The 15,016-nt window shown below is 44.9% G+C and overlaps 1 protein-coding gene across 1 annotated transcript in view; it reads left to right on the plus strand.

The window, feature by feature from the left end:
* The window catches only part of zpld1a (zona pellucida-like domain containing 1a), a 70,446-nt gene that overhangs the window by 15,616 nt on the left and 39,814 nt on the right, over positions 1-15,016 (plus strand). The window contains exons 4-8 of the mRNA XM_041211854.1: positions 150-331; positions 437-509; positions 8,283-8,380; positions 8,469-8,549; positions 11,922-12,093. Of these exons, the coding sequence (XP_041067788.1) occupies positions 150-331; positions 437-509; positions 8,283-8,380; positions 8,469-8,549; positions 11,922-12,093 (606 nt within the window). The remainder of the gene's footprint in view (positions 1-149; positions 332-436; positions 510-8,282; positions 8,381-8,468; positions 8,550-11,921; positions 12,094-15,016) is intronic.

Here is a 15,016-nt window from a genome sequence, read left to right on the forward strand (position 1 = left end):
CAATTTTTACCCCAGTGAATGGCAAATCAACAAACATTCCTACATCTCTTTCAAAATCTCCCTTGACAAATTATATTACCAAGAGATACAGGGGCCTCCTATTTTGAACTGTAGAATCAGTAAAAATTGTTTTGTGAACTATTTTGTAGGTCTCCGCTACTCAAGGACTCAATGCATTAGGTAATATTTCGATGGTGCAATTTGGGAACATTTCAGGTTATATTGACACTCCAGATCCACCAACCATTATTAGCTACCTGCCAGGGCTACTGTATAAGTACAGCTGCAGCTACCCATTGGAGTACCTTATCAACAACACCCAGCTTGCTTCGTAAGTTTACATTTTAATTGGAAAAATATTTCAGTACGTTTGTTTTAGATCTTGACAAATATTCTGGCTCAGTTTTTAAAGTACCTTTACAACATTATTTTTTAGATCATCTGCAGCAATTTCAGTGAAAGACAGCAATGGTACATTTATCAGTACTTTGAACTTACTCCTGTACAATGTAAGTTTGTTGTAAGTTTGTCAACTGTTATTGAAATAGCAATAGTCAATTTAGCCATACTTCTCTTCATAGAACAGTTCAAAATTAAGAAATGAATGCAAAATTGTTGCAGAGAAACAATTGTTAAATCATGTTTTATTTCATTTTCTGCATTATATATATATTATATCTCTGCACATTAGATGTTTCAAGTTTGAAACACATTCAGTGACTTGGTATCAGTTTGGCTCATTAGTGGAATTTTGCAATTTGTAAGTTCAACTCTTGTACTATAAATTGACTGACATTTCAATGTATTATTGATGGAGTGTTGCACTGTCAATTTCCATTACCTACAAAAATCAGGGGAAGCAAACCTATGATATCCCTATATGCACTCCCAGCTGGTGCTTGAGGACTCATGCTGGGTGCGCAATTTATTAAATCAGCCCTGTACAATATGTCACAGGGCAGAATCAAATCCGATGTCCGCAGACTGGGATTTCAATGCTACTGTGGATATATGTTATTTAAATACTTAATCTCAGGGGGATTGATCATAGATAAAACATTTAAGAAAGTGCCTCTCTTGCTGCATATTTTGTGTCACATGCAATAATTCTTTCCACTGGCCTCTCTCTATTTTTCAGTTTGTCTTCTTTCTTCCCTTTCTCTCTCTCTGTATGGCTTTCACAAAATTTCTGTTATCGTTGTCCCTATGTTTGTCTCTGCAACTTGAACATCTGTCTCCTTCCCAGTGGAAGTGTTTTCTACCCTCTGTTTTCTCTTTGCTCGATATTTATTCTAGTCAGTGTATATACCTCTAACGCTTTTATTTTAGTCAATTCATAATTTCTACCATCTTTAAAGCCCAGGGCTATTTACAAAATGGGAGTTACTGTTTAAATTTGTGTTGAGAGTGGGTGGAAGAGGCTGCCAGCCAAGGCTGGAGGCAGGTGGGGTTGAAGCAGTCCAGGAGCAGCTGGATATAAGAAAGAAACAAGGGTGGAAATTTCTGCACTCGCCAGCAGCAGGAATCATGTCAGGCGGGGTTACTTAATTTGGCATGGATGAAAAATTCAGTTTCCCAAGGGCAGGAAATTAGCTCAGAATTTTGTTCTGCCAACTTTCAAGGTGGGTTAAAGGCGGGTTGAGTTTCCCACTAAGCAATGTCAGGAACCCCAGTTACATTCATTAGCATTCCAAGAAAGCTCATCAAAAGGCCAATTCACCAGGATCACGTTCCCCTTCCAAATTAAGTTTCCTGCCAGCGGCTAATTAGAATGTTTTGTTTCACGACTGCATATAAGTGGGGCACACCTGGTGAGCTTCACTTCATCTGCGACTTGGAGGTCAGTAGATGCTGCTTTCACCTCTCCTGTCAAGCTGCAGCAAGGCTGGGCACAGGAGGCACAACCAGAGGGGAGGGCTGAGATGGAGGCTGGACTGGGGGTGGGGGAAGAAGGGGGATAAGGATCAGAGGAGAAGGGTGAAACAGAGGCAGAACCAGACCGGGGGAAAGGACCAAGAAGAGAAGGGTGAGAAGAAGGAAGGAAGGAAGGAAGGAAGGAAGGAAGGTGGAGTGGGGGGTGATGGGGAGAGACCAGGTGGGGAGAGTGAAAGACTGTCCAGGCGGCAAGTTTAATGGTCTGTCTGGGGAAGAGTCAAAGACTTTTGGGGGGCATGTTTAACAGACTGTCCAGGGAACACACTGTCGAGGGCACATTTAAGAGATTGTCCAGTGAATTAGGCTACACTGTCCGGGCCACATTAGAAGGCTCTGCATGGCACACATGTAAAGAAGCATGTAAAAAGGGATGGAGGATAAAACATTCAAGGGCCACAGCTGATGGGCATAAGATATGTGCTCACTCCAAAGCCCAAGTTCCAAGTTTAATGGTCATGGCCTAAAAGGCACAATGCCTAAGTCATGACATTATTACAAGGTTACAGTATCCATATTGAGTGTCTAGGCACATGGAGGCAAGCTGGCGATTGCCAAACAGAGGGCCCTTGCACATGGGTTTATTCACCCTAATCCAGGCTCTCTTTGTGCCTGGATAGTCATGCTTAAAGAGAAGGATCAGCCACCTGTGGTCATCCAAGATGTGCTTCACCTGTAAAGGGTGGCCTGGGGATGCCATGTCCAGACAACCACTCGTGCCATCCACAAACAACAGACATCAGTGCGGCAGCAGCAGCAAAATTAATAACCTTGATGAGCACTTCTCCTAAAACCAAAGCATGGTCGCCTGCGATAATTGGCTGACAGGTGTGTTGGCCAGGCAGCACTGTCACAAATGATGTGCATTGCCTGATGTTGCTGATGTGGAATTATAACCTACTCACGGTGGTCTAAGTGTGTGAGAATTTATGCAAATGAAGATTTTGATGGGGTAACATCCTGGACCCTTAAATGACTGTAAAACGTTGAAGCAAGTTGAATAAAAATGGAATCCATGAGACTTGGAGATGGATATATTCAACATTTACAGGAGTGCCAACTATATACAATGAGTGAACACCTGTGCCACCAGCGTACTTCTTAATTTTTCTATACCTACTGCTACATCTAGGTGCGGCACCAACACCCGCAGCTGAAGTGGAGTCAGCCTGCTGACTGCTATGCCCTGTTTGCTTTTTATTCATTCATGGGATGTGAGCATCATTAGCTAGGCCAGCATTTATTGCCCATCCCTAATTGCCCTTGAGAAGGTGGTGGTGAATTGCCTTCTGGAATCGCTGCAGTCCATGTGATATAGGTACACCCACAGTGCTGTTAGAGAGGAAGTTCCAGGAATTTGACCCAGCAACAGTGAAGGAACAGCGATATATTTCCAAGTCAGGATGATGAGTGGCTTGAAGGGGAACTTCTAGGTGGTGTTGTTCCCATGTGTCTGCTGCCCTTGTCCTTCTAGATGGTAGCAGCCATGAGTTTGGAAGGTGCTGTCTAAGCAGCCTTGATGAGTTCTTGCAGACATCAGTGGTGCAGGAAATGAATGTTTGTAGATGGGGTGCCAATCAAGTGGGCTGCTTTGCCCTGGATTGTGTCAAACTTCTTAAGTGTTGCCAAAGCTGCACTCATCCAGGCAAGTGGGGAGTATTCCATCACATTCCTGATTTGTGACTTGTAGATGGTGGACAGGCTTTAGAGAGTCAGGAGGTGAGTTACTCGATGCAGGATTCCTAGCCTCTGACCTGCTCTTGTAGCCACAGTATTTATATGGCTAGTCCAGTTCAATTTCCGGTCAATGGTGAATCCCAGGATGTTGATAGTCAGGGATTCAATGATGGTAACATCATTGAATGTCAAGGGGTGATGGTTAGGTTCTCTGTTGCTGGAGTTGGTCATTGCCTGGCACTTGTGTGGCACGAATGTTACTTGCCACTTGTCAGCCTAAGTCTGGATATTGTCCAATCTTGCTGCATTTGGACATGAACTGCTTCAGTATCTGTGCAGTCGCGAATGGTGCTAAACATTCTGTAATCATCAGCAAACATCCTCACTTCTGAAATTATGATGGAACAAGGCAATTGATGAAGCAGCTGGTTGGGCCTAGGACACTAACCTGATGAGGATTGTTGGGCCTAGGACACTAACCTGCAGTGATGTCCTCAAACTGAGATGATTGACCTCCAACAACCACAACCATCTTCCTTTATGCTAGGTATGACTCCAACCAGCGAGAGTTTTCCCCTGATTCCCATTGACTCCAGTTTTCCAAGGGTTCCTTCATGCCACACTTGGTCAAATGCTGCCTTGATGTCAAGGGCAGTCACTCACACCTCACCTCTGGAGTTCAGCTCTTTTGTCCAAGTTTGAACCCAGACTGTAATAAGGTCAGGAGCTGAGTGACCCTGGCAGAACCAAAACTGAGCATCAGTGAGCAGGCTATTGTTAAGCAAGAGCTACTTGATCGCACTGTTGATGACCCCTTCCATCACCTTACTGATGATGGAGAGTAGACTGATCGGGCGGTAATTGGCGGGTTGGATTTGTCCTGCTTTTTGAATACAGGACATAGCTGGGCAATTTTCCACATTGTCGGGTAGATGCCAGTGTCGTAGCATGCCCTGTGGTCTGAGATGACTTTGTCAGGCGTCCTCTGGTGGCCCGAGGCCCCAGTTTGCTATGGGTCTCCACTCCGCTGCAGGTGCACCCACTTCAGCCTGACCTGCTGGAGTTGATGGGGTCTTTGGCAGAGAGGAGGTGGAGCAGCAGACACCTTTGGAGTGTCCTGGATGAATCTATCCGGGGTGCCTGGCTGGAGCTCTCCCTCTTGGGTGCCCAATGACCATACCCTGACTTCTTAATGAAAAGGGGCACCTGGAGGGAGGTTGTGGTGCCCCGTCTGCCTCTCACCTAGCCACTGCCAAAATGCATCCATGTCTAAAGGGATGGTATGCAGGTCTGAGTGCAAATCCAGCAGAAACTACTGGACCTGGGTCTCCAAAGTGGCTGCCACCCTGCCCATGGAGACTTCAATGCACTTGTATGCTAGAGCCATGACATTAGACAGAACATGGATGGACTGGTCCAGCTTTCGGGCCAATCTGCCAACGGCCTCTGACAACTCTGCCTGATGTTCCTCTTGTCTGTTTATGCATCCCCAAGAGGTCTGTTAGGGCTGAGTCCAGAGGTTTATCATTGGACTCAGACTCAGCAGGGGCCTGGGTCTCCAGCAGTGCTCCAAATGTCAGAGACCTCAGCTATCACTGCCTCCGTCGGCTTTGGACCCTCGCCTGTGAGGTGATTACCAGATTGTGCACCCAAGCCTACTGTAGAACTAGGTCCTACCGAGGTGCGCGTATCTGCACTGATGGAAGGTGCAGGTGAATGCCGCATGGTGCTTCCTCCTCATAAAGGCCCTGGGGGCTGGGACTGTGGCATGTGGGGGATGGCTTCCTCCCCCTTTTCTTGCTGGTACCTGGAATAGAGAAAAGAGAGAATTAGTTATTGACTAAGCAAGCTCATATATTAAAGACCCCTCCCAGTCATTACCTGCATCTTGCTGATGTTTACTGGATGCATCCTCACTGGCTTGTTGTGGGGAGGCCAATCTCATCTTCCGCGGAGACACGATCTGACTCCTCTCCTGCCAGCTCTACAGTCTGTTCCTCGAAACTTGTGAGGGAACAGATTTCCAGGGTGCCGCCTCCAGTCTTGGCACGCTCTCTCTTGTTATGGGCTATCCTATCCTGCAGAAAGACAGAAGAATTGACTATGATCCCAATGGGTGAATGAGCAGTTCTGAAGCATGCATGCCTATTGTAGCTGTTGATCCCTCCCTAGTAAGTGATTAAGAAGCCATTTGTCCAGGAATTAATAGGAGATGGAAAGCTTAAAGTGGCTGGCACACATTCAGCGCTGATGTCCAATCTGCCAGTCATGTGTGACACCTCTGTGGCCTCTAACCCTTAGACTGTTTGAAGCCCTATGAGAGTGTGAGTTTGCAGTGAGTAGATGGTGCACTTACCCTGGTGGAGCACAGCAGATCACTCATCTTTTTCCTACATTGCAGGGCCATTCCATGGCCCAAAACCATCCTGGCGACCTCATCCCAGGCCAGCATAGTCAGGTGGGAGGGCCTCCTGCTCCCATCCCTTGGAAAGTGGACCTCCTGCCTTTCCTGGACGGCCTGGAGGAGAGTCTCCAGGGAGATTTCGCTGAACTGTAGGACCAAAGGTTGTTTCTGTTTTGGGGCTCCTGGAGCTCCTGGCCTGCAGTTGGATGAATGGCTGTCCAGCTGCCATTTAAATATGGCACCAAGACCTTCAACCCCATGACGTAACAGCGAGAGGGTGACTTCCTGCCCGCCCTGCCACAAGATTCATTAAGATCTTCTCGGATGCATAACTAATGAGCTGAAGATTACACAAGTTCAGCCATTCCACTGCCCAGCAGGAATCACGCCGACTTTCCCACCTGCCACTTGGCTTAGTCTCCAGAGTGGAAGATTCCACTTTAGTTGCCAGAGCTTAGGCTAAAGGAGAGCATTGTGAGGGGCTGGAAGGTTGGCTGGGTTGGGAGAAAGATGAGGCCAGGACCTTAGATGGACATCAAGTGTGAGCTGGAAATTCCTCTTGCAACAGGTTCAGAGCTGTAGCCATGCCCAGTATTGATGTGTCCACAAGCCATGGTGAGGGAGCAGAGGGACCAGGCTCTAGGACCCACAGGATTTAGGAGGATTTGGGCCAGGAGGAAGCAGCTTGTTCACATTAGGCTGGATTGGGAATTAGCAGGGAGAATGGTGACAGGTCTGAGGGGGAATGGCGATGATGTCACCAGGAAAAAGAAAATAGCATAGATGGGAGTGTTTTTAGTTCAATTCATTCACAGGATGTGGGCAGCACTGGCAAGACCAGCATTTATCACCTATAACTGAGTAGCTTACTAAGCCATTTTCAGAGCGCGGATAAGAGCCAACCCCATTGCTGTGGATCTGGAGTCACAAGTAGGTCAGACCAAGTAAGGACAGCAGATTTCCTTTCCTAAAGGATGATTTGGAACCACATGGGTTTTTACAACAATCCAGTTGTTACATGGTCCACTTTGCGATACCATAAACTAATTAGATCACTGGAAAAGAAGGAATCATCATACTATTTTTAGACTTCAGCATAGCTCTCTATTGTTTCCTTCGTTAATCCTCCAGGCACTTCCAGGAACTTGCCTGTTACTTCCAGACTCAATCATTTTATGACACTATCATTTTATTCCAGATGTATTGAATGAACTGAATTTAAATTCTCCAGCTGCCATGAGGTAATTCTAACTCACAGCTGCAGATCCTTAGCCCTGACTGCTAAATAGCTAGCCCAGTAACATAGACACTATACTGCCGTTGCCTAGGTGGAAAGAAGATTAGGAGGAGTGTTTAGTTAAGTTTAGAAGGAATTAAGCAGAGGCCTGGATTGAGTCTGGCAGTAACAGGCAAGTTCCTGGAAGTGCCTGGAGAATTAACGAAGGAAACAATAGAGAGCTATGCTGAAGTCTAAAAATAGTATGATGATTCCTTCTTTTCCAGTGATCTAATTAGTTTGTGGTATCGCAAAGTTAACATAAACCAAACACCAATGCTCACTAAAATATTGTAAAGTCAGATTATATCCTATACTTAGGATGCATTTGATAAGGCTTGAAATAAGTATAAACAAATAAAAACACAAACAGCTTTCAGCCAATATTACAGAGAAAACATTTTTAGTATATTATGAAAAATTTGCATTTTATAAAGAAGATGTAAAATTAAGCACAACAAAATTATACATGGATCATTGATATTTGTCATTCACTGCTGTTTGGGATCCACAGTGGTTAGGTATGGAGTGGGACAATAAATACTTCATGAGACATGACAGTCCCTGCACTGCTGAGTCAGGGGTGGCAGAAGAGGGGAGTTTTGTGGAGGGCAGCAGGCCAGCAACAGAAGTTGAAAGAAGAGCTAAAAGAATATTCCAATGCTTTATTTGATTTGTGAACTGGAAGTATTTAAGCAGAACTTTGGGACTGGAGAGTAAACAGATGAGATTACAGACCAGGATAGGGGTACATAGTATGAGGAAAGGTCATGGCCTTGAAACTCTGTTTCTCCCTTCACAGATACTGCCTGATTTGTTGAGAATTTCCAGCATTTTCCATTTTTATTTCTTGATTGTCTGAATATTCATTTCTCATTTCACACTTTGTTATTGGTTTCCTACACATTATGAACATTGCACGTTGCATTAGAAATTGGAAGGTGGAGGTAAGTAAACTTCTGAGAATTTTAAACAATCTTTTGATTTCTCCAGGATTCAGCCTACAATCTCCCTCTAGTGATACCGCCAGCAGGTTTACCTTTAAAGACCAAAGTATATGCAGCTGTGAAAGCTACAAATCTAGATGGAAGGTAACAGCGTGATTTTCACATTTATTTGATCCATTCTAAATATGATAAATACTTCTGATTTTAAAAATATCTCTTGTTATTTGTGTAGATGGCACGTCTTTATGGATTATTGTTACACCACACCTTCTGGTAATCCAAATGATGAACATAGATATGATCTTTTCTTCAGGTGAGTAGTAGCTTTATCTAAGATCAGTAAATACCAATGCAGTACTGCTTTCTGGCTGCCTATCCACAAGTCAGATTATATCCTATACTTAGGATGCATTTGATAAGGCTTGAAATAAGTATAAACAAATAAAAACACAAACAGCTTTCAGAAGCTCTGAATTCAAAATAAATCTTTAAATTCTGCAAAGTTTGCACCAATTTCCTGATATCCATTCATGTGACAGCTATATCAAATGTAAAGTTGTAACCATTTTTAAGCATTTCCATATTTAAAATCTTATATGAACATAAGAAATAGGAACAGGAGTAAGACATGTCCCCTTCAGCCTGGTTCACCAATCAATAAGTTCATAGTTGACCTTTAACCTCAACTCCACTTCCTCACCCTATCCCCATATCACTTGATTCTCTTAAGTGTCCAAAAATCTATCGATCTCAGTCTCAAATATATTCAATGAATGAGCACCCACAGCCCTCTTGGGTGGAAAATTTCAGAGATTCACAACTTGAGTGAAGAAATTTCTCCTCATCTCAGTCCTAAATCATCGACCACTTAACCTGTGACAATGAACCCTAGTTCTAGTTTCATCAGCTAGGGGAAGCATGTCCCATCAAGCCCTCTAAGAATTTTATGGGGAGAATTTTCTCCCCATCAGGCAGGCTGGGCGCGGGTGGGCGCACAACCGATCGCTGCCCGCAATAGGCTGCACGCCACCATTTTACATGGGTAGGCCAGTTAAGGCCCATCCAGTGTGACACACACCCAGAAGCGCTCAGCGCTACCTGTGCAGGTGGGGGAGGAGGAAGAGTCGGGGCCTGCGCTCTTTTGCTCGCGAAAGACCGCCGAAATCTCCCTGAGGCACGGAGCTGCTTCAAGGAGATTAATTGTGAAAAATTGAAAAAAGGAATTTTAAAAATTATTCAGACATGTGAATTTGTCACGAGGTGGGACATGTTTATCAATTTACACGAAACAATTATTAAATTAATAAAGCCTTCACGAAACCTCATCCCGACCGTGGATGAGGTTTCATGAAAAATGCGAAGGCCACCCTGGGCACTTCGCCTGCCCGCCAACCCTAACAAGTGCCTCAATTAGTTGATTAATGGCCTTAATAGGCCTTTGACAGTTCAGCAGGCACACAGCTGACTCCGCTGCACACCTGCTGAACTGAAGATCGGAATGATGCACGATGACATCGGGACACACGCCCAACGTCACCGTGCATCATTTTAGGCATTGGCGTGCGGGGCCCACCCCCACACGCTAATCAGAAGATTCAGGCCTATATATTTCAACTCTTACAGGTCCATTCTGTTTGAACTTTCCTCATAGGACATCCATCTCATCCCAGGAATCAATCTAGTGACCATCACTTGCCTCTAAGGCAAGCATATATTTCCCTAGGTAAGGAAATCAAAATTTTACGCTCTACGCCAGGTGTGGCATCACCAAAGCCCTCATTCATTGCAGAAAGACTTCTTCACTCTTATACTCGAATTCCCTTGCAATCAAGCTAACATGATGTACTATCAGCATTCCTAATTTTTTGCTGTGCCTACGTGTTAACCTACAGTAATTTATATAGGCCACCCTAATCTACCTGTATACTAACATTTTTTTATTTCTCACTTTTTGAGAAATATTCTGCTTTTCTATTCTTCTTACCAAAGCAGATAATTTCATGTTTCCCTACAATATACTTCATCTGCCACTTTCTTGCCAACACAATGAATCTGTCCATATGACATTGCAGCTTCTTTATGTCATTCTCACAACTTACTTTCCCACCGAGTTTCGTATCATGAGCAAACTTAGATACATTACACTTGGTCCCCTCCTTTAATTTATTGATATAGATTATAAACAGCTGATGCCCAAGCACTGATCCTTGCGGCACCCCACTAGTTACAGGCTGCCAATCCTAAAAATAATCCATATATTCCATCATAAAGCATAAATTAACAAGTTGGCCACACTGGGGTCCACACATCTCTGCTATGCTGAGCACTATTTAACCTGATAGTAGTCAGGGTCAGGTTGGAAGATTTGCCTGCTAGTTTTTCTGTCAAATACATTCAGTGACAGAACTAATATTGCATCATATAGTGTATCATATAGATAAATACACTATATAGATAAATAAACCTGAATCAAGAAGCATTAGTACCTTATTGTACCATCAGGGTTTCCAATGCAGCTGCTAGGAAGGCAGTCTAGGCATCACAATGACTTCCTGCCTGGGAGTTAAGGATTTCTCCACTTCTTTCTGCTTTTCTATTTCTTTTCCCTAATCCTCCATAGATCTTCATTTTTAACTCTCTCTCTTTTAGAAACTTTGTGATTTTTTTTATGGAGACTTACACACCAGCTTATAATAATCAAACTAGAATTTAAATGTTCCAGTTTTATAAGTTCAAGTCCCCAAAGACATTCAATCCTAAAAATTGCAATATATCCCATCATACATACCCATTTCATACAAGTATTATCCCCTCTTGGTTGAGAAAGTAATGACCTTTCCTGCAACATTGGTTGATACTTGTTTTGCAAAATTCTTTTTATAAATAGAATTAAAACCATTTTCCCCATCCATATAGGGAATAAAAAAATGATTGTACCATCAAAGGATACCGTGGACAATATTCCCCAATTCTCCCAATAACAGATCTACACGTTTAGCCAATGTCCATCAGTCGGGAAGACTTCAGATGCCCACTGCTGCTCTCTCCACACCAATAGTTTTACAGTGCAACTGGTGACTGACCAAACCCACCACAGTAGGTTAAGTTACATGAATTTGCACAGTCATCTAAGCACATTATGGAAACGTGGGCTTATAGCCTCAATTTTACACTATTAAAGTGAAGGGATAGAAATTCCTACTAGGTAAGTATCTAAATTCCCAATGTGTACTGGACTGGAAGCACAAATTTGCAAAACCTATCCTACTGTGCCATACAAAACACCGACAAGTGTCCAAACTAAGCAAAATGTCCAACAATAATCTTTTTAGTAATGAATTTAATGGCAGACTCTTGCTAAGGAAAAGTTCAATTTAGTGTGGCTTTTTTTTTGTGGCTTCAATTTGGGACCATTTTAAATTGGTATGGGTTAGTCCAGGTCAAACCCAATTAAATAGCCAAATATGGATATCTCATTTATCCAAATAGTAAATGTAGAGTTTTGTTTTGCTTATATTCTCAATATACCATTCATTCCTTTATTGTGAGCATAGTGACCTTTATAGTAACGTAGATGAGTTCAAAGTTAAAACTATTAAACAGTAGTATTGGGGCTGTGGTGTGGTGGTAGATCAAGTTTCTCATTTTTTGCTAACTTTGCTGTTGTTCTTACTGGTGAAATCAGCTGTACCAAGGATCCACAGACGACAATTACAGAAAATGGCAGGAGTCAGATGGGCAAATTTTCATTTGAAGTTTTTCGCTTTGTGAAGCACAAAAACCAGAAGATGTCTCCAGTGTTTTTACACTGTGTAACAAAGCTTTGCAAAGCAGATGACTGTCCCTTCTTGACACCAGTAAGTGGTATTATTTATATTTATGTGGCACAGGAGTCTTTGAGACTGTTATGTCAAATTGTGTAGCTTGATCTGAGCTTCTAACCTCATATCGTCTCCCTCAGAAAGATCACAAATTTCCATTACCGTAACATCTTCTACCTCCTAGCTCAGCCCATTTACCATTGTAACCTTTTCTCATGCTTTTATTACCTTTAGTCTTAATTGCTCTTGTCAGTCTTACACACTTCATTCTCCCTAGATTTCAGTTTATCTAAAACTCTGCCATCTATATTCTTTCCCACACCAAGCCCTATTCACCAATCATCTCTTCCTAGAAGCATAGGGCAGGAATTTCTGCCTGTCGGGCGGGCCGGTCAGGAGTGGGTGCGGGCGGGCGTGGAGCTGATCGCCACCCGCGATCGGCTCCACACCACCATTTTACATGGGCCAATTAAGGCCTGCCCAGCGTGACGCATGGCTGGTACTTTAATTGGTTTTTTAAATGGCCTTAATAGGCCTTTGAAAGTTCGGTGGGTGCGCAGCCACCTCCAGCACGTGCCTGCCAAACGAAAGTTCCAAATGACGCATACTGATGTCGGGACACATGCCTAAAGTCACCGCGCATCGATGTGCCAGGCCTGCCCCCTCATGCTGATGTCAAAATTCCGGCCATAGAATCACAGAATCTAGAATGGTTAGAGTGCAGCAGGAGGTCATTTGGCCCACTGTATCTGTGTTGGCTCCCTGCTAGAGCAACTCAGCTAATCCCACTCTGCACTAGCATACATTGTTTCCTTGTGCCTCTACAGTTCTGTTATGGACAGGAAGGGGGGTCAGTTCAAACAGTATTGATTTTCCTCCTACCAACTGTCTGTAAATAGAAGGTGTTTTGAATTAGTTTGTTTTAAAGAATAAGCAGTGGCGTATTTTTCCCAACCCCTCAACTGTGGTCCAATTTTACTAATAATCCACAGCAAACTCGAGATAGGGTTAATTCAGGTTAGTTCAATTCACACATTCAAAATCCGCGAAAGGAGCGTCTACAACATCCCACTCCACATTCACACAGCAAAGTGGGGATAGACAAAAGGAGGTTTACAGTACAAAGACCACATAAAAACTGAAGATTGGTTCTCGTGAGTTCCAAAATACCAAAATCAGAGTCCAATGAGGAATCCTTTTACATAGCTGTTTCAAGTTTGGCTGGCTGGAGACCACTGTTGTCAGTTTCATTTTTCAGTTGGTGTTGATGTCACAAGATGAAATGGACATGCAGAGATTGACTCAGTTCTGTAAGTGATGGTATGAAATCTTCCAGCAGAGTCAAGTTAGATGGGTCAGTTGTCCTGTCTGGATAGAGCCGGCTTCTTTGTGGCTTGCCTGTCGGATCATAAAACAGCAAACCGGGTGTGCAGCCCAGAATTGTAATATTAAACTGTTCTAAGGGCCCGAGTCTTGGCTCATGTGACTTTCCTCCTCCACAATGACTTCCAAACGGCTGTTTATCCAGAGTCTGGAATTGGCTTTGGTTTCAGGACTGATAGTGTCTCAGCTTTTAAGGGTTGAAAGGGGTGCCATTTATGTTGAGGATCTGGCATTTGGGAAGCCATTGGCCCATAACTTCCAAGCTCCACAGGGTCGGATTTGGGGGGTACCCCAAAAATGCACTGCGGGATCCTTCTGGGAAGTTCCTAGGTAAGAATTTGCATGGCAATTGCCCAGAAGTGCACACTTCCTCCGGACAATTGCATTGCTCTGGGAACCATCCGAAAATGTGGTTTAAATCACCAACTTCGGATGGTTCCACCAGGGTTATACCAATAGTTACTCAGAAAAAGTTAGAATTAAAACCTCTTCTAATTTCTGAGTAACTATTGTAAAGACCCAGGCTGACCCCACGGAACTCCCCCCACAGCTCCCGACACCTCCCAAGCCCCAGACCTCCGACAATGCCCTACCCCTGTAGTCCGACACTCCCACCCCCAACCTCTGAACCACGAACCCCCCATCCCCGACCTCCGACAACACCCACCCCAATCCCCGACCCTCCGACATCCAATCCCCTACTGCCCCGACCTCCGACACCCCCAATCCCCCGCCCCTGCCAACTCCAGTCCCCCACTCCCAACAACTTCCAACACCTCCCATCCACAACCTTCGACACCCACAATCCCCGATCTCCACCCTCCAAACCACGACATCCAACATCCCCACCCCCCGACATCCAACACCCGCACCCCCCGACATCCAACACCACCACCCCCGACATCCAACACCCCCACCCCCCGACATCCAACACCCCCACCCCCCGACATCCAACACCCCCAACCCCTGAAATCCAACACCTCCAACCCCTGACATCCAACACCCCCAACCCCTGAAATCCAACACCCCCACCCCCCGACATCCAACACCCCCAACCCCTGAAATCCAACACCCCCACCCCCTGACATCCAACACCCCCAACCCCTGAAATCCAACACCCCCATTCCCGACATCCAACACCCCCACTCCCGACATCCAACACCCCCACTCCCGACATCCAACACCCCCACCCCCGACCTTCAATACCTCCAACCGTTGACATCCAACACCCCGACTCCCAACATCCAACACCCCCACCCCCCGACATCCAACACCCCCACCCCCCGACATCCAACACCCCCACCCCCCGACATCCAACACCCCCAACCCCTGAAATCCAACACCTCCAACCCCTGACATCCAACACCCCCAACCCCTGAAATCCAACACCCCCACCCCCCGACATCCAACACCCCCAACCCCTGAAATCCAACACCCCCATTCCCGACATCCAACACCCCCACTCCCGACATCCAACACCCCCACTCCCGACATCCAACACCCCCACCCCCGACCTTCAATACCTCCAACCGTTGACATCCAACACCCCGACTCCCAACATCCAACACCCCCACCC

This window comes from Carcharodon carcharias, chromosome 18, assembly GCF_017639515.1.
Source record: "Carcharodon carcharias isolate sCarCar2 chromosome 18, sCarCar2.pri, whole genome shotgun sequence".
Taxonomy (NCBI): Eukaryota; Metazoa; Chordata; class Chondrichthyes; order Lamniformes; family Lamnidae; genus Carcharodon; species Carcharodon carcharias.